Source organism: Platichthys flesus, chromosome 20 (genome assembly GCF_949316205.1).
Source record: "Platichthys flesus chromosome 20, fPlaFle2.1, whole genome shotgun sequence".
NCBI classification, from domain to species: Eukaryota; Metazoa; Chordata; class Actinopteri; order Pleuronectiformes; family Pleuronectidae; genus Platichthys; species Platichthys flesus.
In genome coordinates this window covers 10,737,730-10,763,823 of record NC_084964.1, presented here as the reverse complement: position 1 = coordinate 10,763,823, position 26,094 = coordinate 10,737,730, and the positions used below count along the sequence as shown (strand labels likewise).

The window sequence follows — 26,094 nt, the reverse complement described above, 5'->3', positions numbered from 1 at the left end:
ATTTGGGCCTCCATGGCTACGCCTCCACATCAGCTGGGGCGTTTAGCAGTTGCCCCAAATAAAGAGGAGATTGACCTGTGGATTAGCTCTCAGATCGTATCACATTCTGCGCTTGAGTGCATAGCACCGTTTGCTTTCAGTCTGTTCACTCTTCAACCTCTTCACCGCAGCACAGGAAGGCGGCTCAGACAGACAGGAAGGAGCTGCAGCCTGACACAGTATCTCCCGAGGCAGGACCGAGCGTGCTGAGTGTTTGTGACACGTTTAGTCTGATCACTCGTCTTGTTGCCGATTGTCCCACGGCTGCTTTCATGAGAATTATGGCGTTACCACATAAAACATCTGTATGGGCCACATTTTAAATATTCTGAGACCAACAGGCAACTTCAACAAACCCGTGGTGAGTAACCCAAGTTTCTTTTTTTTACATTTGGTTTCAGTCTAATCAAAAAGGACTAAAAGGAGCTGTGTTTCATTTCCTTTGCAATAACTTTCGACCTGAATTTGCCGCATAACTTGTTTTATTCATTTACAACTGATCTGCTTGGCCATACATTTGTCCATTTACAGTGTAATGCAGACCTACTTATATCATGCACATGCACTAGTATTGCTCGTTGCTGATAATCGTGTGAGTTTACTTGCTCCTTGTTGTGTTCACTGGGACGTTGAACACGATCCCTACCATTTGGCGTCTTCCTCAACACACGTCAACAGTAACACTGTTAGTGCTTGTCTTGACAACGGAACCTAGCAAGTAACATCTGAGGTCTGGGTTTTTGAATTGACTTCCTTTGCGAGAAGTTACGTGATCAGCGCCAAAACCACACAGGAAGTAATCGGCCATTTTCAGGTTGTGTCAGTGAAACCTCTGTCACACAGTTTAAATGCGTCTTTGCAGTTCTCCCACTGCAGAGAGACAACCCTCCGACTGATGCTCTGGGTTTCTACACCACTTTTTTCACCATGGATGGAAGGGGGGGAAATATAGGTCAGTAAGCGGAGCGCAGTGATCTGTAGCAAGCAGTCTGTCAATGAAAGTTTGAAGTTTGGAAATGTCATCAATGCAATTTTTAATCGAGGCTGTGGAATCATTCGAAAACAGCGGGGAGGCAGTTTTCCAGGCCCACACACTCGTGGTTACCTTCACTTGTAGTCACTTAGTGTTGTTTTTCCTGATCAAATGATCAAATGTGGTTTTCAATCTCTTATATAAATACATCTGGTGACACCACCAGACTGACACCCTCTTACCTTCTTATCATTCCTATTAGTTTGTGACGTCTTGCATTTCCCAGCATTCCTCCTCCCAACTAGACCAGAGGCCCAACCAGCCAGTAAAGGACCTTTTTAAAAGGATTTCTACACTTTTTTTTTATATTCTTAATATGACGTATCAAATCGCAATGATTTGAATAGTGTCACTTGCAGAGTTAAACTAATGAGAGGAGGAAGAGACCACTAATGTTGCTAAAAGCGAATGAATATTGGATAAAGATATTACTACATGACTCGTAAGTTAATTATTATATGTAGTGTATTATTATTATGTGGATTTGAGCATTTACATGATCAGGAATAACTTACTAACTGTTAATTAATCCCAGATTCCAGCCTAGACATGTCATTCTTTGAGAATAGGAAGTTAACTGTTTTTATTTTACTTAGAAACATCTGTGAGCTGCCGTCAAACTGCCTGAGATGAAGTGAAGCATGTGAAGCTGTGTGTCATCTGCATAACAAGATAAAACAGATGCCGTTTCACAGACGGTCAAACCTAGAGTGATACCAGTAATCCCAATAACATTATAGATATGAAAGAATAGACCGTGTGTCAAGAGAAGGGAAACTAAGAAGTGGGGAATAAAAGTTCTTAATAAAATGAACACAGTTAATTGCTTCTAATGCAGAACTTAAAGAAAGAAGTGGCGAGTAGATGTTTTTGTGGCTAACACACTTTCATTACAATATAATATTAATTTCAGCACTGAGATTGACGGGATCTTTTTATTTCAGAAATAAAATTTGCACCAGTGTAACATGACAGCTCTAGGTAAAACATTATTAATATTAATAAGCCTTAAAATAATATATTTCAAGGGAAATAATAATAGTGCTATATTTCCAGCCTTTGTTTAGGCCGATTTCTCAGTCTTGTTTGTGAGTGGATTTCTCATGTCAAGCACATTTTATGCATTTTATTTTAAGCTGTGAGGCTGAGTGGTATTTCTACTCACTGTCAACGGCACAAATATACCTTGTTGAGCAAAATGATTTGCACACTGCAGTCACATATTCTAAGTGTTGCATTTCTGCAGACATACTGAATCTGTAGCAAAAGACTTAATACACGTATTCACATTTGTAACATTAATGACAACAACGTCAATGTTACTTTTCCAATATTTATTACCCCTTCCCTCATCACCGCCTGTATTTTCCAATTTGTAATTGTTGCACACTGTGTGAGTAATGCCCAGTTTTACATTGTGCAGCCACAAATAGGAACACTCTCAGGAATCAGAAATCACCCAACCTTCTCATGGAGAGGAAAGCGCATTACGATTCCATCCTGGACCGAAGCAAACGCATCACATGGCAGGATGACTGCTACGTGGATCTTCAGTCTTCCTCCGGTCCTCTCTCCTCACAATCAGAAACCGATGGTAAGAGTTTCCTCCACAGACTGATTGAGGCACTGTGTCTCCCCAAAATCTTATCTTGTCCTTTCGTTTATTTTAAAGCGTGTAGGATGGTACAGAGAGATTAATAGAAAGACCAAAAACAACAGAAGAGAGATTATAATGGCAACCAGTCCTAACTAGCAAGTGAATGGGACAACCATAATGGTAAAGAAAAAGGTAAAGACAGCAATTAAGATTAGATTAGGTAGAAGGGGTTTTCTTCATCTTTGAAGTTCCATTAAATTTTAGAATCAGTCATTACCCAAATCTGATAAAAATGCTTATTGAGTTACTCACTGTGACTTTCACCTTTTTCTACACCCATTAAGCACTTTTTCTTTTAACCCGGATGAATATTCCAAGGAGATTTTAAGGATACTGATGTCACCCTTAGCCAAAATGTCACTTTTCAGGTGGGCATAGTTTTTAATGTAAGAATCGAATTCTGTATTTATTTATTTTGTCCAGACGTCGCGAGCAGGGTTGAAATTTTTTATTGACGAGATTTTAGCAAGTACTGAAATTTTCGCATGTTGTATGAGGTCGGTGAATAAAACATACTCCAATTATATCTTTGCTTTGATCAGCCTGTGTGCTCCTTTGAAGAGATTCTCATGATTTATGATTTAAAACACACGGCCAATATTTCCGAATCAAGGGGGGGACGAGTTGAGAAGCCGTTAGAAATTGAATGTCTCCCCCGGATCCCTACATCATTTCCTAGTAGTTCATTGTGAGCATGTGGCTTGGTAATTGGAAATCAAGTTGTATAGAGTTAAAAGCCACGTGAGCAGCTCTGTGAGGCGCTGTGCGTTGTGGTCAGCAAGCTAACATGCTGACAGCTACTATGGCTGATGTTAACCAAATATGTTAACCATGTTGCCAGTCTAAGTTTCACAAGGTGGCTCTAGCTACTTAAGCACAGATACCTTAAAATGAGCAACATGTCGTGCTTTTGTTGTATTATGGATACAGGGTGTCATATGCAGCTCAACGACTGATGGCACAATTTCTAATTTGTGGTGTTGGGCCAAAAACTCTATACTAAATTTCACTGTAATCTATCCAATGGTTAATGAGGTCTTTATGTATGGACCAAACTGAATGACTTACTGACTGATCAACCAACTGCCAGCATGGCTAGAAGAGAAGAGAGATAGAGGTTGGAAGTGGGTTAGGGTTATGAATTGTTAAGATTGGGTGAGAAAAGGAGAAATTAAAAAGAATAACTGACAGTCCTTAGAATGCATTGAATTTGGCATTGTTGCAGCCTGATTGGCCCACACAGCAGAAGTAGCGAAGTACAAAAAGACTACATATTTATTAATTGGAATATTGTCCTTCAATAGTCTTGTTTACATGTGGCAGCAGGAATCAACATCTCTCAATCTCGAGTTGAACAATAAGAGCATAACAGAATTAGGACACAATTTTTTAAGTGATTGGCTGAGAAGAAGTCACAAATAAAGAGACAAAACTCGCTCTCCATTCATTGCATAGTGTTCGTTTTTTATCAACTTTACAAACTGTGGAGCTTGGTCAGAATAAACTCTTGTCAATTTTACTTGCCAACTACATTAATCCTGATCCTAGAGCTTTCTCTGCACTGTGCTTTGTTTTGGCTTAGAGCTTGGCTGGATCCAAAAGCATCATGATCAGCTGCAACGCTTCACTACGGCCTCCTTCCTCGAGGAGCTGTTAACCCACCTGAGAAAGATGGATGTGCTGAGTTTGGCTGAGGAGTCCAAGATCAAGGAGGCCGGCCGGCTGCCGGATCAGGTTAACATGCTCACGACTATTATCACCAGCAAGGAAACCCAAGGCTCTGATGCTCTCCAGGGTTTTATAGAGAGCTCAGACTCCCCTGTGGCTCAGCTCATCGTCAACCACGGTAAGGGGCTTGAAATGGGATTGGATGTTTGCGTTGTTCCAAGTGTATAAGACGTTTAGTTCATGTGGAAGATCAGATCAACGTCTTGGCAAACAATAACATAGTTCATTTTCTTTAACTGCAGATTCCATGGTGAAGGAGCACAAAGAGATGCTTCTACGTCAATATGAGCAGTACAGAGACAGAGATTCAGTCAGCTGCCTCAAACTGAACGTCTCCTCAAGAAGCTTACTTCTGGTCGATGGACTCTCTGACCTCCAGCAAAAGGAACACGACCTAATGCAGGTGGGGGCAGCTCGAGGACGGAAAAGAAATCATCTCAGACAGCTAGGGCTGGCCAAGCTACTGGAGCCCCTGACCCGTGTCAGTTTGCCTCCCAGGGTCTCCCTCACAATTGGGGTTGCTGGTATCGGCAAGACCACCTGGGTCCGACACTTCATTAGACAGTGGAGCCAAGGGGCCATTTCTACAGACGTGAGCTTTGTTTTACCTTTTACCTTTTGTGAACTGAACTCGCTGGAGAAGCTTTCAGCTGAGAAACTGGTGAAAACAGCTTTTCCTCATTTAACTGACCCCGGTCTGGTCCTGACCAGCTCCTGCCGGACACTTCTCATACTTGAAGGCTTGGATGAATTCCGCTGCACTTTAAATTTCTCTGACGCAGCACCCTGCGATGACCCAAAGAAAGAGGTGTCCATTGATGACTTAGTTACTAACATCATCCGGGGGAATCTGCTCCCTGATGTCGCAGTGTGGGTGACTTCCAGGCCAGGAGTGGCCTCACTCGTCCCTGGAGGACTAGTAGACAGGGTGACTGAGATCCCAGGATTTAGCCCCAAGGATATCCAGATCTTCCTGAACCACCACTTCTCTGAGAGGGATTTTGCTACCAAAATATGGGAACACTTGGAGTCCCATAAGATTCTAATGGTGATGTGCTACATACCGTGCATTTGCTGGATAGTAGCCGATACTCTGATGTACATCATGCAGAGTGAAACACAAGAAAGCCTTCCAAGGACTTGCACTGAGCTCTATGCCCACTTCTGTTCCATGAAGGCAGAGGTTGGCGAACCAAGAGGCAGGGAGAATGTCAAATTGGAGCAGCTTCATGGGAGTAATCGTAAACTGCTGGGGAATCTTGGACGACTGGCCTTTTATGGGCTCCTCAAACACAAGTACAGCTTCAGTGAGCAGGACCTCAGGGCCTACGGGATAGATCTACTCTTAACCCAGAGCAGCCTTGGTGCAGGAGTTCTTGTTCGGGAAGAGTCGGCCATATACGTAACCTACCGGTTCACCCATCTGACTCTGCAGGAGTTTCTTGCAGCTACTTTCTACCATGTTTCCTCCAAGCGGGCAATCTTTGACTTGTTCTCGGAAAGCACCATGTCCTGGCCTAAAATTGGTTTCCAGAACCACTTCAGAAGTGCCTTTCAGCATGCACAGCAGGCAGAAGATGGACATTTGGATGTGTTTGTGCGCTTTCTGACAGGCCTGCTGTGCCCAGCGGCACTGAAACCTCTTGCTGGGCTATTGCCCCTCGGGAAAGATGATGGTAACCAAAAGGCCTGGGCCGCGGGCTTTTTGCAAAGCCTCTTGGTCAGTGGCGGTGCGGTGGTATCGCTGCGCACAGTCAACCTGGCTTATTGCTTACAGGAGCTGCAGCATACAGAGCTGCTGCGGAGTGTAGAGGAAGGTTTACGTCTCGGTAGCCTGGCAGGGAAATTAACACGGGCTCACTGTGTTGTGCTGGGATATCTGCTGCACGTGTCTCCAGAGTGCAGTGAGCAAACCAACTTAACAGGCTCTTTGAACTACGCCACGGTGAAATGTTTGCTCCCCCAGCTCCTGTACTGCAGCCACCTCAGGTCAGCTCCCCCGAGCACCGTCCCCAAATAACCTCAAAGTCGGGGGGAAAACTGCAGCATGAAACTTGTATGTGTTTTATTCTTTAACAGGTTAGAGAACAATCACTTCAAAGATGATGTTATGGAATTACTGGGAAGCCTGCTCAGTGCCAAAGACTGCCACATTCAGAGGATCAGGTGACGTGCCACTTACATTTCTACCCATTCTCTTCTTCTAATCCTACAGCCTGTATCAAATGAAATTGCCCGATGGATTATTATTTCGCATCAGCCTTTTCTTTCAAAAGGGCGAAATCGACTGTCAGCGGATGTCATGTGATTGTAGGTGATTGAGGTTGCAATGATGATGAATGTGATTATCATTAATATTATATTCCGTCTGTTATTCGCCCCCCCCCTCAGTTTGGCAGAGAACGTCATCGGCAACAAAGGAGCCAAAGCCCTGAGTCGAGCCCTCCTGGTGAACCGGACTCTTACTTCTCTCAAGTGAGACCTTGTTTGTTTCCGTTGACATTTAATTCATCGCAATGAAATGAACAACCACAGGTTTTTGAGTTCAAAAGAGGAAATCGTGTGCCCACGATTAAAAAATACGTTGCAATTGGTTTGTCACTATATTTGTTAATAATATTACAACATTCATGCCACATATGATTTTACTGCAAGATAAAAATTTTAAACAATAAAGCTGCACAACAGTGTTTCCTTCTAGGTCTGTTTACTCTTACATCTAAGAATGGGAAGACAAAAGAAAGAAAAAATTCATACACATAATTCTTGAGTGGTGTAGTGTTCCTAAGAATTGTTACCTGAATTTCTTTTGAGCCTTTCTTTACACAATAGTGTGTCTATACATTTTTCTGCTTAAAAAAGTAAGACATAAAACAAAAATCCAAACCTCAGAATCGCTTCCATATTTGCATATACATTGTTGTACAGTGTGTTTCCATTACTACCGTACATTGTGAGTCACCTAACCCCCTATTTCTAACTCAGTCTCCGGAACAACAACATCGGCTCTAAAGGTGCAAAGTTCCTGGCAGAAGCTCTGAAAATGAACCAAGTGCTGGTGTCAATCAAGTGAGTGTAATTCCTGTAGATTTGAGTCCATGCACACAACAATCATGCAAACTGCACGTATAACTCTCTCCGATGTCCCCGAACCCCTGACCAGCTTCCAGAACAACTCCATCGAGGAGGAAGGGGCCGAAGCCCTCGCAGAAGTGCTGCAGTGCAACCGCAAACTGGTGTCCCTGAAGTGAGTCCACTTGTTCGCTGCACCTGCTTTGTATCATTATATGTGGAATAATTTGTAAAATGATCTTTGACGCATGTGTCGATTCAGTTTGCGGAAGAATTCAGTCGGAGCGGGAGGAGCCAAACGGATTGCGGAAGCGCTGAAGACAAACCGGACTCTTACCAAACTGATGTAAACTTAGAGTCACACATTCATACCCTTTGCTGATCTTGAATACATAGACAGTATTAAACTGTACTTTACATACTGTTGAGCTGGAATAGTTGTGCAGACATTTTTTATATTCAGTCCAGTGGATTAAGAGTGAAAGCTGCTTTGTTTGCAGTTTGATTTTTACATTACTCTAGCTAGTTTACCACATTTTTCCTCCTCAAGGTCAATGAGTTGATTTTCAATGTGCCTATCGTGTGCTTTTCTCACATCTGCAGACTTTGCAGCAACCAGCTTGGAGATAAAGGAACAATCGCTCTGGCAGAGGCGTTGACACAGAACCACACTCTGCTCTCGCTTCAGTCAGTGTCTCTTATTCAAAAGTCTGCTGCTGTTACATTTCATTTTACAATTCGTTCACACAGAGTGAAACCATGACCCAGTTTGTCTTTCAAACAACATTACAGTCCTGTCTATCTTTCATTCTGCAGACTTCAGAGTAACTCGATCAGCAACCGGGGGATGACTGCCCTGACCAAAGCACTCAGGATGAACCGAGGTCTCGTCTCCTTGAAGTGAGTATGAAAACGGAGAGTTTTGGGATAACCAGGTTAGCTGGTGCCCCCCCCCCCCCCCCCGCCCAATCGTCACACAATGCTGAGCTAAGCTACAACATCATATCAACTACATACACCTTAAAGTGGTATTTACCTTTTCTTTCTCTAAAAGAACAACACACTTTTTTTCCCAAATGTCAAACTAAAGTAAATGTCTGTTCTTGTAAATTAAGATTGTTTGGATACTGTGATTTCTAGAACCCTGTCTTTCTCCTCCCCTGCAATATATATATATATTTTTTTGGTATCTGGATAGTTTAAGGGAGAACTCGATCGGGGTGGAGGGAGCAAAGAACATGGCTCATGCCCTCCATGAAAACAACTCTCTACAGGACCTTGAGTGAGTTACCTCCTTATAAAGTATTCTTAGCAGTATGTGATTTAATTCTCCACAGAGCGATGGTCAAATCAATCGCTCAGGGCTCTTGACGGATGAAAAGCTGCAAATCCTATGATATTATTTGACTCTACCTGTTTATCATTTGAGTTTGCATGTGTCCGTGCCTGTGTGTGTCCCAGTCTCACAGCCAACCTGTTGCATGATGAAGGGGTTCAAGCTATAGCAGGCGCAATCAAGTTCAACCAAGGCCTCACCTCTTTGCAGTAAGTACGCAAGCATGCACAGGAACGCACAAATAGGCCCGCGGGTAGATCAAGCACCACAAACTTTGAGACTGTTACTGAGGATCACGGCAATGATGCCTGAATACAACTAGAGTGACAGTCAGTTTAAAAGCCCAGTCCCTGCTCTGATAGGCCCGCTAGCTCATTTCTTGCCTGCATCACTTCCAGTGCATGCAGGAAATGTGTGGTTATACATTTTGTCAGGGGGTGTGTCAGACTAGACACTAGACGTGTATTATGCAAATGTGTGGAATTGTGATGTTACATGATATCATGATGCAGGAAGTAGTGGGGATGAGGTGTTTCAGGAGCATCAGTCATCCTCTGTGGAGGAGAGGAGCACCCAATTTTACAGGCTTTGTAAAAAAAAACACAACTAAAGGAAAGAGGAAAAATTGTAAGACCATATTAAGTTAAGTTATAGTCATATGAGTATTTATTAAACTCTGTATCCAGTATATTCTATACGTGCAAACCTTATGTGCCTTTCTTTCTCTCTTGACAGTCTCCAGTGGAATTTCATCAAGTCCACTGCCACTAAAGCTCTGGCCCATGCTCTGCTCTCCAATAGCACAATGCAGCTCCTGGAGTAAGTGCAATGGTCCGGGCGTTAGCCATTGTTCAGCTTCATCATCAACCCTGGTTTCGCTCACACACCTCCCCACACACTGTCTGCTCTGCGATTACACTGATCCCCGGCAAGATGTTAAACATTAGTGTGACCCGCCGTGTGTTTATAAGCCACTAAACGGTTGTGTGACATTTCATTCAGTGGTATTGTTATTAACAGTTGCTGTGTGCCTGTGTGTGTTTCCAGTCTGCAGGAGAATTCTATTGGGAACGAAGGCGTCATTTTTCTTGCAGAAGCCCTGAAAACCAACGTGTCTCTCCGTACATTATGGTTGGCATTATAATTTTGTGCAGCTTGACAAGAAAATTGTGCGTCATACTGTGTATCTATTATTTTTCTCACATGTCCCCCTCTTTGTGAGCTTGTCTCTTTAGCATCCAAGGGGTATCAGCAGGCACAAGTGGCGCAATTGCCATGGCAAAGGCTCTGATGACCAATCAGACGCTGCAAACCTTAGAGTGAGTCCAAAGCTCTTTTGTGATTTGACATTTAGAATCTAGATTTGAAATCCCTCCCACTCAAATCTGAAAGTGCTGCTCTTTTCCCTCAGTACAGATGATTATATCCTTGGCACACACTATAAATGTTGTTTCCAACTTTAATTGTAGGAGGAAAAGTTGGCTACTCTGTGATTTAATTTGCTCATAAACTCTTCACCAAGTTTGGTTTGTGGTTTCAACTATTATACTTTCATATTGATTTCACAATATCATATGACATACTGGGAAATCTCAATCTTTCTGGAACTTTACTGAGCCTAGTATTACACTTAGAGAGCACATACTGTAGCTCAACCAAGGATCACACACTGGTTGATTTCACGCAAGATATAATGCCCGATTTTACCCATGAATTATTCTCTGAGAAATTTCAATCTATCTCACAATGTTAAAGAACGTGAACACGAAAGCCGTCTGATGTGCATCTGAACCCAAATTCAGAGGGTTCTTCCAAGACCCTTCCATAAAGGTTTGTCTTAATCTGTCCAGTTGTTTTTGCACAATCCTGCAAACTACCAGACAAACACAAGTAAGCATAACCTCCCTAGTGGTAGTACTACACCAGAACAACACAGTGGAAAACCAGAGAACGCAACAACAGTAAAGAATCATTTAAAAATGATTGGACTGAAACATTTTATCGTGTTGCAAATTTTGAAAAACAGCAACCGAAAGAAAACTGAAGCCCGGCAGAACAGAATCTGACCTAAAACAAGGCTGGGATTCAAACAGCACAAGACAGGTCGCAAGTTCATGGTCTTGGTGAAGAACAGGTTTTGAGCTAGAAAGAAATGTGACACAAAGCAAAAGATAGATCTGTGCTAGAATCCTCGTCCTATATATTTGTCATCTTTATGTCCCCGTAGCAGCTTGGATCGTCTAACCGCTCGGGTCAAGCTGCTGGTGTTAAAAAACACTGTGACACCTGAGGGAACAACAACCGGAGTTTGTGTACCTAATGTTTGCTCACTTTTCCACGCTGTGTTTCAGTTTCCGTGGGAACACTTTGGGGATGGAGGGAGCAAAGGCTCTGGCCAATGCACTGAAAAGCAACAGAAGCCTCAAGTCTCTGAAGTAAGCCCTGATGACAAAGACCTACTACTACCACTACTGCTAACATTGAACCTAATCCAGCATCATGCATTCTGAAAATGAGAGTTGTATACTTGCATCACTGAAGATTAAAGGAAAAAGTCTGTGTGCATCCTCAGCCTGCAGGAGAACTCTCTGGGTATGGATGGAGCCATATTTATCGCTACAGCCTTGAAGGGAAACCACCAAATGACATACATCAAGTGAGTCCCCCTCATAAACAGTGTCCGCTCACATCTCTGCACGTTTAACTGATTGAGATGTTTTGTGTTTCAGAGAGCAGAATTTATTCTTATCAAAACGCCAACCACTGTTTTTTTTATGTTAGTTTGCAGGGAAATGGTATCGGTGAATCTGGAGCGAAGGTCATTTCAGACGCCATCAGAGCCAACGCTCCGGGCTGTGTGGTGGACATCTGAGCCTGGCGGGGGGTCAAACAGCACATGTAGGCTGTGGTGCCATCTACTTTTATCTACTTTTCTAGTTAAACTGTTTTTTTTAGATATATTTTATTATATTTATTATGAAAAATTACAGTTTGTCTTCAAGAGGCTATTTCCATAAATGAGAAATAAGACTTAGCGTGATGAGACGTCGAGCCGCAGCTTGTTTCTATGTACAATGCATTAGAAATGTCTGTACATTTGCTCTATTTGCACAAGAGACTCTGGTGTATAGAAATAAAAATGGCCTTTGCCCATAATATTGTACATTTATTCAAGTTGTTATTTTCTCTTGCCATGGCTGTTTGTGAAGCGCTTCGTAGCTTTGTTGAGATAAGTGCTAGACAAATAAAGTCATTCTTATTATTACAGGACAAAGACGCATCAATATATGGGTTGACAATCCTGCTATATCAAAAGATTATATGGGAGTAGGATATATAGGATATGAAGTGCCTTTGTGATGTTGTATGACAAAAATACAAATTTGTATTTCATGCAACTCAATAGGAAAGGACCTTACTTGTTTGCACCCCTCTTGATAATGTTGGGTGGCATCTTGAAAGACTATAGAAACATGAGGGTCTCTCCTTGTCAAATCCTATTTTCCAATGCAAAAATATATAGTAAAGTATAAAATAAAAGCTCTGTGTGTATGAATGCAAAGTCATCTCCTATTAATAACCCTTTGAACATACTGCACATCCTGCGCCCTCTTCTTTTATTCAGAGAACATAACACACACACAGCATTTCTCAATGCAATAACTCAGAGTACAGATAAATCACAGATGCAAAATGGAAAAAGAAAAACTCTTCTAAGATCATGATATTTTTGTATTATATTATTCTTCTTTACTGATCTAATAAGTCCACCATCTTCCTATTCCGTGTACCGACTGCATATAACTACTTAATAAAGCAATATTCTATTTTAAGGTTGCAATAGACGACATTATGGGATAATTATTGCCTTTGTCCTGAAGAAACATTTTCTTTCCTTAGATTTGTAAATGGATGTAAGTAGGGGAAGATCCGACAAATTAGAAGATCCGGTAATTAGAAAAGGTCCGTTCATGACTAATTATGGCGTACAAGGGTATATGCAACAATAGGAAAAGGAAATTAAAATCCTCCGCTATTCTATCATTTAAACCATGGAAGCTCAGAAACCTAACATATTTATAATGCCAGCATTGGGTTGTGTACTGCTGAAATAGGAACTCAGGACTTTCAAGGCACAAGGCAAAAGACAGGAAGAGCACCACCATCACTTGTGTATGTCGTGCATGTGGTAAATTCAATGTCAGTAAAAGCTGCTTTTTGCGTTTGGACATTACAATAATCTTGGGGTGACGTGATTTTCACATTTTCTGTGGGTTTCATTTTGCCGGAGTGATTTTAAAAGTCCTGATCACCAAAGAAAAAGACAGACATTATAAATCCCAGAGACCTGAGAGGGCGTGATACTTTGCTTTAAGTGCAAAACATCAGGGGCTCTGGGAACATCCATCCAGCATGCAACTATCTGCCTCGAATAAAACATTTTACTAAAGTGCACTGACTGCTTTCCATGACCAACTTTTGTTGCATTATGCAAAGAAGCCAGGATATAAATATAATTCTAAAGATGTGTTCTGGCAGTATTGAACACAGACTAATCTGGTTAACTACAAGGGTTGCACTCCAAGGAAAGCTCAGGGGGGTAAAGCGGGTCGCCCAGCAACCAGAGGGTCGCGGTTTGATCCCAGTCTCAAAGTGCAGATTATTGCGCCATAGTGTGATAACGCATTGATGCACTGTATGAATGTTTGTGTGTGAATGTTGACTGACAAAGCTCATAATCCTCGTCACCCAGGTTACCATCCCTTCATGCTCCGACAGTTCAATTCTCACAGTAAAGTACTCCCTTACACAGCTGTTTTTGTGTAGGTGTGTGTGTGTTTGTGTGTGTGTTCAGGCCACCCATTCTTAATGGACCTGATAATCTCTTGGAGTTGCTAATCAACAGCTTTCCTCGTATGCCATCCATGTTCAATTAACCTCATCAACTGCACGGGAGAATCTCTGGCAGCGGATTGGTGTGTTGTCAAGATCTCGGGAGCTCATCAGTGGAATGAGGGTTATTTGCTCTGTAATCAGTTTGAATGCAGGAAGGCCATGGAGATAGTTCTCCATCTCTCCCACGCAGCCCTCACAGAGTCTCCACCATTTACCTTTGGAAATGTTCAGGTGCACTGGTGATCCCGTAAAGGAGACGCCGGAAGCAGTACCTTCTTTTTACCAAACTCTTGTTCGCTGATACTAAACCCTACTTTACCAGCCTGATTGCTGAAGATGATGGCCGGCACAACCTCATCTTGAGTACCATAGAGCCTGAATGTGTATCTTTTGGCCTTGTGGCTGGTATGTGTAGGAAACTGCCTGCCTGGATTTCTACTTGTATCTTTTTTTTTTGGTCTTCATAGTAAAAAATGTATGTTCTGACTTATTTTTCAAGAAAATCCAAGCCTTCATTCTTAAGTTTGACATGTGAAATACGCGAAAGCAAGTTTTTCTTTTTTAAGATGGTGTTTCCTACAGTGTTTTAATTTTAATATTCTGTACCATGTGCCACGATTGGACATCAAATTCATTACCGATGTGTTGCTCCACTAATGCAGGTATCACTTTGTCTGCCTGCGCTCGAATGAAAGGAGGAAAATATGCCTGTTGAATTGAAATGTGATCGATGGATCTTGATCAAAGATGTGACTTCTCCAAAGGTTTCATGATTTGATGTTTGCATGCGATCAATGGACGCGTATCCAGACGGCGCGAGGACGCACGACTCATTGACAGTTTTCCGTGAGGACAGAGACCTGCAGCACGTGGCGTGGGACAAGGAGGGGATTTTTAAAATGTAAACTACTCTCAGCATCATGAAATTAGATGATGATGATCTGGCACGTGCACGGTGGTCTAGTGGCAGAAACTTGGACTATGGGCAGAGAAGGTCTCTGGTTCAACTCCACGGAGAGACAACAAAAGACAAACATGGATTGATCTGTCCAAAAATCCAAGAGTCTCCCTTCCCTGTCTAGTGCCCCTGAAGCAAGGCACCTTACTCCCCCAACATCTGCTCCCCGAGCGCCATACATGGTCGCTCACTGCTCTGTGTGTCCTGCACCAGATGGGTCAAAAGCAGAGATTAAATTTCCCTACCTGCATGAGTGTGCCTTTGCATGTCTGTAAATGTGTTTAGGACTAATAAATGCATCTTCATCTTAATCTTAGATAGACCCCTAGTGGTGCTCAAGCATTCATCAATATTTAAGAATAAAAATTACTCTCTCTGTCATCAGTTCCTCCGAAATGTGTTTTGATATCTGACAGGGCATTTATTTGAGTTCTTGTGAGAATGTCGCCCCAACATGCTCACAAGCCACCCCCCCCCCTCCCCTCCTCCTCCTCATGCAGCTGCAGACAACCAGGTAATGACGGTGTTTGAGCAATCCTCCGACGTTGTTTGGTCCACAACATTAGCGCCATTGGAAAAATTCCTCGCAACTGGTCCGACGTTTCCTAAAAAATAAACAAACAAAAAACTCACGAAATCCTTGATTTCAAAGCCTTGTCCATCTGTTTACTGACGTTTGTCATGTTTAATGAAGAGAGAGAGAGAGAGAGAGAAGGAGAGCGAGACAGGCAGACATGCAGGCAGACAGACAGACAGAGAATTAAAGGCATTTTTTACTGTTCTACAAGTTAGACAAGTTCACTAGTTTTGTTTCATTTAAAATCGTAATTATTGAAATGAAAGGTAGGTCTTAAGTTGGCCTACATGACAGTCTGGTGAGGTATATTGTGGTGTATTATTAGTGTAATGCTGCTTATGCTTAAAATCTGTCAGAAAACAGTAAAAATGTGTGTGTACTGTGTTGTCAGCTTTATGGAGATTATGTAAGTCACTCTTGATTATTATGCACAACATTGATTTATCTCATTTACAAAATTTGCTGCATAATGCCAAGAAAGGAGAGACTCCATAAGCAGAAGAACAGGGAACTGCAGCAAGCAGCTCAGGGTAGCAGCTCTCTTTTATCTTGGATCAGGCCATCAACTTGTAAAACAGATGAGGGAGAATCAGTAACCCTACCTGGTCCAGGTGAGCCATTATTTATTTTTTCAGTGTTATTATTTTTTATTTCATAACTAATTTTGGCGATGGGTGCCCTTTTTTGGGGTTTGAGCACCTGCCCCCCAAAATGTCTGTGCACGTGCCTGATGATAATGATGAGTGGATAGGTGCGCGCGCGCTGTGTCCCCCGTGGCTCCACGTGCACAGCATCAAACTGCAGGTTCAGGTGCTCAGTGCGTCAGGAAGCGTCGCTCAGGACGGAGCTTCCCCGCTGCTCTCTCCTCCCGATCCTTGATCTGTAAGTCACAACTCTTTCGTTCCTTCTTCTCTGCAGGAGCTGGGCTTTAACCTTAATACATTATAAAATGTGTTTTAAATATTATGCATCCTCTTTCTGAAAGGTTTCTGTGGTGTTTGATTTGCTGTCATTTATTCAGTTTTATCAATGCCATAACATTTTACTGCTCCGTCTCTTATGACACATTTCCTTTTCACTAATTTGTTTTTTAGCTTGTTTTTTTAAGCTTTGGTTTATGTTGCCTCTTGCTGTTCTCCACTTTGTGACGCACACAGAAAAAGAAAAGTTGTAGACGTTGGAAAAAACGGTGTCGTTTTTAGTTATAAAGACAACACACATTGATGTAGATGTGCCTGTGTTAGCCAGTAAGTAATTTGGCCTGATGTTTTAATAACCAACAAGTCATTGGACCAGATGTTTTTTAAAAGCCATTCGGGATATGAAATTAGAATCTTTTGTATCAATTTTAACCAAACTGGTCATGACTGTAAATCACCTAATACTTCTTAAATTTTGATTTTCCCAAGTGTAAATTATCATATGAGTTAGAGAAAATACTCCTGAAAAAGATCTTTGGAGCCTTTTTTGTGCGTTATTGAAGGGCTGTGCAGAAAATGTCTTGGAGTGGGGAACATTTTCTGTAACCGCATACCGAGCCACCTTCTGTTGCAATCGCGATGGTGGGACTTGTTTTCGCTACAGAAGCTTTCAAAGTCCCTTCAGGTGCTTATTGCTGTTGTTGATTCTCCGTCACGCTGTCCTCGATCTGTTCATGTTGTTTGCCTCTCACTTATAATCTGTAATGACTCAGGCAATTTCCTACTAGAAGGCCACCGTTAGAATAAAATAGAACATAATTGAAACCGCCTTGAAGTGAAATAACACTCTCAGGTGAAAGCCACTCGAGCAAATGTTTAGATTTAAGAGCCACATTGAGATTTCACCCTGCATAGAGCCCCCAGGAGGCCACAGTGTGTGGTCAGCATCACACAACAGCAGTGATTAGAATTTGCTGCTGGTCCAGTGAACCCAGGTCTGATTACCCGCACTTGAGAATCAGCGGCCCGCAGCTCAGCTGGGACAACCTTGGTCCTGCATAGACAGACCTATAGTGTGTCTGCACAGCATCTAGACAGTGCTGCAGAAAGTCTGGTCCAGTTGAGGATGAAGGAATTTAGTTGGCAGGAAGATCTTGATATCCTTCAAGTTTGAATTTTAAATTACTATTATTATTACATGTCATTTAGCTGACGCTTTTATCCAAAGAGACTTACACTTTTTAGAACACTCATCATTTTATGAGGGGCCATCTAGGGGTTCAGTATCTTGCCAAGGATACTTAGGCATGCAGATGGGATAGAGTGGGATTCGAACCGGCAACCTTCTTGTTGCAGAGCACCCGCTCTATCCCCTAGGCCACGCTCTCCACTAAATCCAATGTGAGATAGTTAGCCTAAGAGCGTTGAAAAGGAAATTAGAAACACACCAGTGGCTTGTGATAATGATATACTGTATAATAGCTGTAAAGAGAGTATTTTTCACTTGATGCCATCATGTCTAACAGAGTGGGGAGAGCTTCACTTTGGAGGCAGCTCCTGGACGCATAAGGAAGTCAACCCAATGTGGTCTCATTCCTTGGGCCGCCACAGGCGACGACTGTCAAATGCCACCAACAAGGAGAGGAAAATCCAATCAGTGTGTTGAAAGGAGTGGGACCCCTGCAGATGATGGTAGCGTGGGGCCCCTCTGAGCTCGCCCTCATTAGCAATGTGTCCTCAGGTTAAGCTGGTGTGACACGGCATCATATAGGCCACAGTGACAAACCTAAACTATTTCATTTCCTTTGACAAATGGGACAAACTGAAGAAAACGATTTATAATTCTCTCTGTCACGGACTTAAAGATAATTTTGGTTGACAAACAATGGGGACAAAAATGAGGGAAGGCTTTTTAGTGGGAATATGACCATCCTTACCTCCATTAGAATTTGAAAAAAGTATATTATGTATATTGTTTTGTGGTCAGTCTACATTTTGACGGGCTTGCCCTGCACAATTATCAGCCCCCATCCAGACCCTGCTGCTTGGGAGGGATTTTAGGACACATGGGGAAACACCACCGCTGCAAAAGACGAACCCGCAGACGCAGCAGTCATCCCTCTAACACGTTTTTGGAATTGGTGTATTCAGAAGGAAATCCTACAAATCCCCCGAGGGGGTACCGGGTTGAGCGGAACAGGCAAGATCCTCGCCAAGCCTCGTCCAATCACATCGGTCATTACATTTGACTGAGTGCAACCTGTTTTGTTGGTGAAAAATGTACATTCAAGGCAGAGAGCCTGAGAGACAAATCTATACGTGATAATGTTGACTATACAGTATATATATGAGGTAGGTGCAGAGTCGGACACCACAGGGATGTTCTCACATTTGTGCTGCAGGAGCCCTTTGTGGTCCTTTGAACAGTTGAAGCTATTATCAAGTGACTCACAACCTTTTAAAAATCCTGGGAACAACCATGTTCTCTTTCTGCTGTTCTCTTTCTGACAAGGACAAAGGTCGCCTGCAGTGACGGACAGGACACGAGACAAGATGGCATTGACCTGCCTGATATTTCTGCTACTGTCAAAGGTTAGATTTGATAACTTCTTCTGCTTTTCAATTTTCACAGAAAGGTCATCAGCAAGGTTGACTCTTAAAGAAACTCATCTGCAGAACTTTGTATCACCAGGAATTTCTCCAAGGAAGGCTTTGTAAAATGTTTGTCTTGAAAGTGAAGGGACGTTTTCCTTAAGTGTGTTTTTGGATTTGCAGTTTGAGATGTCCAGCGGAAAAATCCTGGAGGAAACTTATCGGAAGTGGATCCAATACAAAGAAGACTGCATGAACATGATATTAAATGAGCCATTGCCTCAAGGTATGAATAAACCTTGTTTGATTACTGACCCATCACGCAAAAGGGAATTTGACAGGAGATCAAACCAGAAAGGGAAAAGGAAACTAGAAAAATTTCAAAGTATGCCATTTTAAATAACATCACTAAGGAAGATCCGTGGCTTTATTGCTGTGGAGCATTAGATTGGTATTCTTCTCATTCTTCCTGTCCTTATTATTCTTTTTTAGTGGGCTCCTTCTGTAACAGGACATTTGACATATACGCCTGTTGGCCAGATAGTCCTGCCGGCTCTGCAGTCAACATCTCGTGTCCTTACTACTTGCCCTGGTATGACCAAGGTGAGTCACACTTTGAATGAGTCTTTGACACAAACTGAAAATCAAGCACATCCTTTTTTCAACGTTTCCTTTCCCTACGTGCTGAAACCATAACCAGTCAATAACCATTACAGTGTTTTCACCTGTCCTCCTGTCCTCCTGCCCTGCACATGCTGTGATTGGCTTCAACCCCCCGTGACCCTAATTAGATAAGCGGGTAATGACTGACATAACATTGCACCGACCGACTGCTTCTCCTCCAGTGTCGCAGGGAGCGGTGCGTCGGAGGTGCGGCTCTGACGGCCACTGGGAGAGAGATGACAGCGGGCAGGTGTGGAGAGACAAGTCCCAGTGTGAGGAGGAGAAGGAGGTCGTGTCTCAGGAGGTGCGGCGAACCAAAATGTCACCAGCTAGACAGTTAACTTGAGGTCACTGTGAGCGTTTGTATCATTCATGTCAAAGAGGACGCAGGTCAACACATCTCAACGGAAAACAGCAAACTCTGAAGTAGCTGGTATAGAATGAGTTTGGAGGCAAAAGAGGTTTGAATTTGATTTTGTACATTTTTTATAGACACACAAGGCCCCAACCTGTATTAGTGGGGAGTCATTCAAAGTTGAACTCAACCATTAGTGAAGTGATGGAGACATATTCAATAAAAAGCTAATTCCAGAGCTTTAAAATCCCGATGGGCATCACTTTGGATTTATCTGCACTTTATATTAGTATATATTAAATATCATTTTTATTAGTATTCTTAATAGTCCTTATATAATTGTTTATGGTGGATTGACAACATGACTTGAATTAAATAATAGTCTGTTTATCCTAAAAATGTTTTGCAAATATTATATCCCAATAAGGTATATTCTTTACTATATATGGTATAGAAGTCAAGTTATTTTATGTGATCTGACATCCCAATATTGACCTGCGTTGATTTGTGTTGACAGCTGTGGTTCAAACAACTGATGGTGAACTTCAGGAATCTGTACACTGTCGGCTATTCCCTGTCCCTCTTCACGCTCATCACAGCTCTTATCATTCTTCTGAGCCTCAGGTGAGTTGTCTTACAACACAAGTGTAATCACGTCTGCTCTCAGACACTCCTGGCATCACTTGACTCATTTCCTGCTCTTTGACGCCAGCAGCGAGAGGCGCTTTCAAGTGAAATGATAATACTTACAAGCTGCAAGTTTAATTCTTAACACAATCACCTGAGCTGCCAAGAGGCTCTGCATTCATAAAAACCAGGTGCTGAAGCAGCTACAGACAATTATATTACTCAGCAAATAGTGAATAGTGATGAAGCAGTAGGGTTTATGGATAACATTGTGATCAAACAGCTGCAGAAATCAAATGCATTTCTGAAAGATGACTGTCTGTATGTGGAACACAAATCAGGACAACCGTTCATCTCATTGGATTCACTCTCTGCACTCTCGAGTTCGGTTTCGATTTGGTCTACAACTAACTGAAAAAAAAGACAACCGTTTAGAACGGGCCCTGCAATGAAAGCAAGAAAAAACTACATACATACAAAGCCATTATATTTATCCATTATTCATATCCCCTGACAGGAAACTGCATTGCTTCAGGAATTACATCCACGCGAACCTTTTCCTCTCCTTCATCCTGCGCGCCTTGTCCGTCATCGTTAAGGACACCATGATAGACCGCCACTGGGGACGAGAAATCATGAAGCAGACCGACGTGAGAGAGATGCTCAGCCACCAGGTCGGTCTGTAGCTAAACACTCAATGTCCTCAGCGGACGTATCATATTTGGAGCCGACACATTCATTTACTTCAATTAGGTCAATTCAAACTTTCGACCACTACGGTAATGTCGCTTTGTATGTGTCCTTTCCCTCCAGGCTGCTATTGGCTGCCGCATAGCCCAGGCGATGATGCAGTACTGTGTCCTGGCCAATCACTTTTGGTTCTTCGGAGAGGCCATCTATCTGTACTCTGTGCTTATAGCATCAGTTTTCATGGACAACAGCAATTATTTGCGTTACATCCTACTTGGCTGGGGTGAGTTCCAATCTCTGTGTGTCCAGATTTACAAACAGCAACGGGTTCTTCTGCAACCTGTTAGCTTTAAAACGCAATTTCCAATTACACCAAAAAAGAGGTATGGAGTATCTCATAATTAAAAAGTAGACACGTTGGAATGGTAGAAACTGCAATAAGGTTCTTTGGCGGTGAAGCAGGCACTTTAAACCCAGTTTTTTTTTTATGGTAAATGGTTTTGTATTTATATAGCGCTTTCCTAGTCTTGATGAACACTCAGAGCGCTTTACAGTGCAGTTTTACATTCACACACACATTCGTACAGTGCATCTATTCGCAGCACTTTGTTAATCTATGGGGGGGTCATTCAGGGTTCAGCATCTTGCCCAAGGACACTTCGGCATGCACATGGGTCAGACTGGGGATCGAACTGCCGACCTTCAGGTTGACCACTCTACCCCTAAGCCACAGCCGCCCACATATATAAATGGGTGCCATGGAAACGTTGAAACACTGTAATTCTCTCAATCATTGTTATTTATGTCTGAAACTTCTTATTGTGAAGTGTGCACAGCCATTACCCTTGCACTCGTTTCCGTCTTCATCTTAGGAACACCGTTTCTATTTGTGGTTCCCTGGGTGGTGATGAAGCTCTTGAAAGAGAACAAAGAGTAAGTGTGTGTGTGCGTGTGTGTGTAGCCTCTCTATGTGCCTGATTTCTTCAGGCCTCTTGCCCCTGTTGTTCTTCATAAGACAATTGGGTGATGATCTGTTGTTTTTTTTCCAAGGTGCTGGGCTCTCAATGAGAACATGGGCTACTGGTGGATCATTCGTTTCCCCATTCTTTTAGCCTCACTCGTAAGAATCGCCTGTGCTAATAATCTACTCCCTATTTTTACTGAATCTCTTGTTTTCTGTCATGATTTACTCCTCTGCTTCATGTTTATGACAGTAAATAACAATATATTTTGCAGCAGATGATAAAAAACAATTCCCCTTTTGCTTTTTCTGATGAATAGATCAACTTTCTGATTTTCATGAAGATCCTGAAAGTCATTTTTTCCAAATTACGAGCCAGCAACCAGACTGGATACTCTGATTTCAAACTTCGGTAAGTGGTCTCATATTTTTCATTATGATATACTCTTGTAGTGCCCTGTTTGGAATGGGCTGATTTCTTGGCCTGTGGTAATGTTTCTCATGAAGTTAAAAAGAATTTGATAATTAAAAAGAAATTATCAAACAGGACATTTTCAAACGCTGCGGTAGTCCGAGAACAGAGAAGAAGAAATGTTCAACTCTGTCACAGTTTGTTCTTTTAATGAACAATTCATATGCCAAGCTGATCAGATGAACGGTTTGTATGTACATTCCACATACATAGACACAGCCAGTAATTTGTGGAATTAGTAGATAGATTATATATTTGTTGAGTAATCTGGTTGTCAAATGCAGCGATGAATTTTGGCAGGAGAAGTCATTTATATGTGCCTGTGTGTATATATATATACAAATATATACTGTTTAGACAAATGCTGTTTGATTTGTCCCTTCAGGCTCGCCAAGGCAACGCTCACCCTCATTCCTCTGTTCGGGATTCATGAGATCATATTCATTTTTGCCACAGATGAGCAGACGTCAGGAGTTTTGCGCTACACCAAGGTTTTCTACACCCTTTTTCTCAATTCATTTCAGGTGGGTTCAGTCGGACAACAATAATAATAGCTTGAAATTATATTGCGCCTTTCAAGAGACCCAAGGAAGCTTTACATTTGTCTGTGGGGACAAAGAGAATTGTTATTTATTATGAGTCAGACAAAGTAGAACGACTTAACTGTCGAGACATTTTGGACATGTTGGAGATGTTGCTGAACGAGACGTTTCTCAAAATCCTCCCTTTTTGCAGGGTTTTCTGGTGGCTGTGCTCTACTGCTATGCCAATAAAGAGGTTTGTTGCCTCATATAATTTCATTTCATTCATCACATTTAATTTATATATATATATAACTTAAATATAAGGTAAGCCACTGATTAGACATTGGCTCATTGATCAATACCACAGTGAATGAAGCTCTTGTTTCCATTAGCTATTCAAGCATCAGATGGGAAAATGTCACAAAATGTCACACTCACTCTGAAAATGTCTGTGGATGCAGGTGAGGACGGAGCTGAGAAGGAAGTTACACAACTGGAGGATACAGGCCAAGAGTTCGTGCTGTGAGAAGTGACTAGACGGGCTCGACACTCGAGATGATACTTTCTCCATCGCCGCGGGGCCAGAGCGCAACAGGTCCTCTGCCATAATGATGAGGGCAATGCCTGATTGTTCACCCACTCCCGACTGTTTCTTAATCTCGGGACAGGAAATTCCGCCAGCGTCCCCACAACCCGATGCATCTCTGCTGCACTATCCATCGGTGGTCGATAGGGAAAACATCCTTCAGCGCAATAACCATGAGGGGACTGGACAGTCTTCTCTGGCCATGCAGGTGTCCTTTCTCATTCACCTTCAGGACCCTGGGGAGTTACTCCCAAATGTTGTAGATACAATATCAGACTGAACACACTGTTGCGTTCACTGTACATTTAAACAATATATGTGGTTTATTGTGATTATGTTAAGATGCTGGTGAGTGTTGAGGAATATTATGTATATTGTATATTTTATCTGTACAGGAGAATAAGAATGCCTGTTTAACTCCACAGACAGTCCCTTCTCTGTCTAAGCAGTACCCAGGTTATAGATAAAGGGCCAACCTAGAGAACATTGTAGTATCTAAGCTTAGGGACTTTCATATCTCACTCAGATGCCCCAGACAGAGAGACACCAACTTCCACTCTTTTGCGTATTTCACCAGTGGCAAGACGAAAGGACACAATGTGATTTAGGAATCTATACTTAAGTGTTAACTATCCGTTAGGATGTGAACACCTACATGCAACATAGAGAGTGGCAGCAATTCTAGTCATTCATGGATGTGCTGTTATAATGGCTGAAGCAAGTAGTATTTAGATTGCACTTACTTATAGCACTTTGTAGTTTTGCTTTTTTTTGAAGAAATTGTACTTTCTTGATTCTTGTTGTTCTGAGTTTGTACCCTCATGGTTGAATGCACTTATTGTAAGTCGCTAAATTAAATGTAATGTGATGTAAAAAAGTAGAGGGAGATATACTGGAATGCTGTGGGAGACATCTTCAGACTTAGGGGTGACAATTGCTCGGTGTTACTCTGTTGGCATTGTTATATCTTTCCACCTTCTTGTCTCCTTGATGTATCAAGTCTACATTAAAATCGTCTGCATAAGACATCAGCTGCTGCCTGAGCTCTCCTTTCACCAGCTTCCAGAAAGCGTCCATAACAGTGAGAAATTGCGAATAAGTGACGTGATCACTTCAAGTAAATCTAGAACAGAAAAATTCAACGGATATTTTTTAAAGGAACTCTACGCATTGTTCTTCTATCAAATAATCATAGACTGTACATAAAGACGAGTGACGCGTCTCCATTTCCACTATTTAGTGAAAACGTCCGGCCACCTGAGCGCCACCATCTTGCTCATTTGGAGCCGGAGTCAGTGCAGAAGTGTTCAGGGGATGGAGCCGCAGTATCGTCGTCAATTAGATGTCAATCATGATGTTTCAGCCTGTTTTTAAAATGTCAACAAACTAATTAAAACCCATCTTACTGGGAAAATAACACTTAGTTTGTATCTCCATCTTGTTGTGATGACACTCATCTAACTTTGTAATGAGTGTCATCACAACAAGATGGAGATACAAACTATCTCAAGGATCATCATAAAGACACACTGTTGACAGTACAATTGTACATTGATCTACATCAATGTTTGTCTTCATTCAAGTTCCAAACATGTTAAAGTATTGTACTGCTTTTCTTTTTCTTGTAAGGTATTTATTATAAGATGTATGATTATAATGAGGTATCAACCTCCCCGAAATCCATATCGCTCAGGCTTGAGGACGTACAAGATTAAACAGTATGGAATGTACTCTAGTAGACTGTGGTATCTAACTAATGTACCATAGTGTGTACGATAATGTGCACAATAGTATTGTTAAAAGCTAGGGTGGAATTTGTGTGCATTATAAATAGAATAAAGTGGCTTCAAAACACTTTTAAATCCTCTCTTTTAATGATTCTACCTCCTTTATTCTGCTTTTTAAAGATTATTTGTAACATGTTGATAAACAGTTTTGAGGGGCTCCCCCTTGGAACTCTTTTGGTTTTTTTTTCTAAAATCTCCACTGGTTTTACTTATTGTATATTTTGCCTGTGTCCACCTGGAGGTCTGGGTCCGGGGGTTTGACCTGCAGCCCTGGGTTCGGGGTGCAGCCAGCAAGCGGCGCTTCAGTCGCTGCTGAGCCGGACATGTCCACGGAGGAATGTATTTAGTGTGACCATCAACGTAAGGGAAGCGGGGTGTAGCCCCTTTAACTATGAGGTGTGTGTGGTATGTGAGATCAGTTGCAAATATCCAAATGTGAAGTAAATCACGGTCAGAACTGGGTGGAGTACAAACTTTGAAAGATAGATTGGACGGAATTAACTCCATTTCCCAGAACTCCCGGGGGAACGAGACGCGCTGACGTCATAAGCACCGTGCCGTCTTTGCGCGTCGTTGGCAACGGCGGCGGCTGGCGCGGGAAATATACGACTGGAGCTGGAC

At 42.2% G+C, this 26,094-nt stretch overlaps 2 protein-coding genes across 2 annotated transcripts; both read left to right on the top strand.

Moving 5' to 3' along the window:
* The first annotated feature begins 161 nt into the window (after positions 1 to 161).
* On the top strand, positions 162 to 12,028 carry nlrc3 (NLR family, CARD domain containing 3). Its single transcript, XM_062378648.1, has 19 exons — positions 162 to 400; positions 2,496 to 2,666; positions 4,312 to 4,575; positions 4,700 to 6,446; positions 6,537 to 6,623; positions 6,849 to 6,932; positions 7,443 to 7,526; positions 7,621 to 7,704; positions 7,792 to 7,875; positions 8,133 to 8,216; positions 8,346 to 8,429; positions 8,728 to 8,811; positions 8,991 to 9,074; positions 9,601 to 9,684; positions 9,913 to 9,996; positions 10,101 to 10,184; positions 11,217 to 11,300; positions 11,438 to 11,521; positions 11,647 to 12,028. Exons 2-19 carry the CDS (start codon positions 2,543 to 2,545, stop codon positions 11,735 to 11,737), a joined length of 3,405 nt encoding a protein of 1,134 aa, XP_062234632.1. The 5' UTR covers positions 162 to 400; positions 2,496 to 2,542; the 3' UTR covers positions 11,738 to 12,028.
* Positions 12,029 to 17,905: 5,877 nt separating this feature from the next.
* On the top strand, positions 17,906 to 24,622 carry LOC133931797 (glucagon receptor-like). Its single transcript, XM_062378745.1, has 14 exons — positions 17,906 to 17,957; positions 18,729 to 18,808; positions 18,992 to 19,094; positions 19,301 to 19,411; positions 19,654 to 19,775; positions 20,344 to 20,450; positions 20,971 to 21,127; positions 21,267 to 21,426; positions 22,016 to 22,076; positions 22,194 to 22,263; positions 22,425 to 22,516; positions 22,962 to 23,100; positions 23,312 to 23,353; positions 23,562 to 24,622. Exons 1-14 carry the CDS (start codon positions 17,906 to 17,908, stop codon positions 23,631 to 23,633), a joined length of 1,368 nt encoding a protein of 455 aa, XP_062234729.1. The 3' UTR covers positions 23,634 to 24,622.
* Positions 24,623 to 26,094: the final 1,472 nt, after the last annotated feature.

What these genes read in the sequence shown, in the direction of transcription:
- nlrc3 (XM_062378648.1), top strand. Translation starts at nt 2,543, where the DNA reads ATGGAGAGGAAAGCGCATTACGATTCCATCCTGGACCGAAGCAAACGC. An exon ending in CGAGGTCTCGTCTCCTTGAA is followed by an intron (nt 8,430 to 8,727) that starts GTGAGTATGAAA and finishes GTATCTGGATAG; the next exon opens with TTTAAGGGAGAACTCGATCG. An exon ending in AGCACAATGCAGCTCCTGGA is followed by an intron (nt 9,685 to 9,912) that starts GTAAGTGCAATG and finishes GTGTGTTTCCAG; the next exon opens with TCTGCAGGAGAATTCTATTG.
- LOC133931797 (XM_062378745.1), top strand. Translation starts at nt 17,906, where the DNA reads ATGGTAGCGTGGGGCCCCTCTGAGCTCGCCCTCATTAGCAATGTGTCC. An exon ending in GAGAGATGCTCAGCCACCAG is followed by an intron (nt 21,128 to 21,266) that starts GTCGGTCTGTAG and finishes CTTTCCCTCCAG; the next exon opens with GCTGCTATTGGCTGCCGCAT. An exon ending in TTACATCCTACTTGGCTGGG is followed by an intron (nt 21,427 to 22,015) that starts GTGAGTTCCAAT and finishes TCTTCATCTTAG; the next exon opens with GAACACCGTTTCTATTTGTG.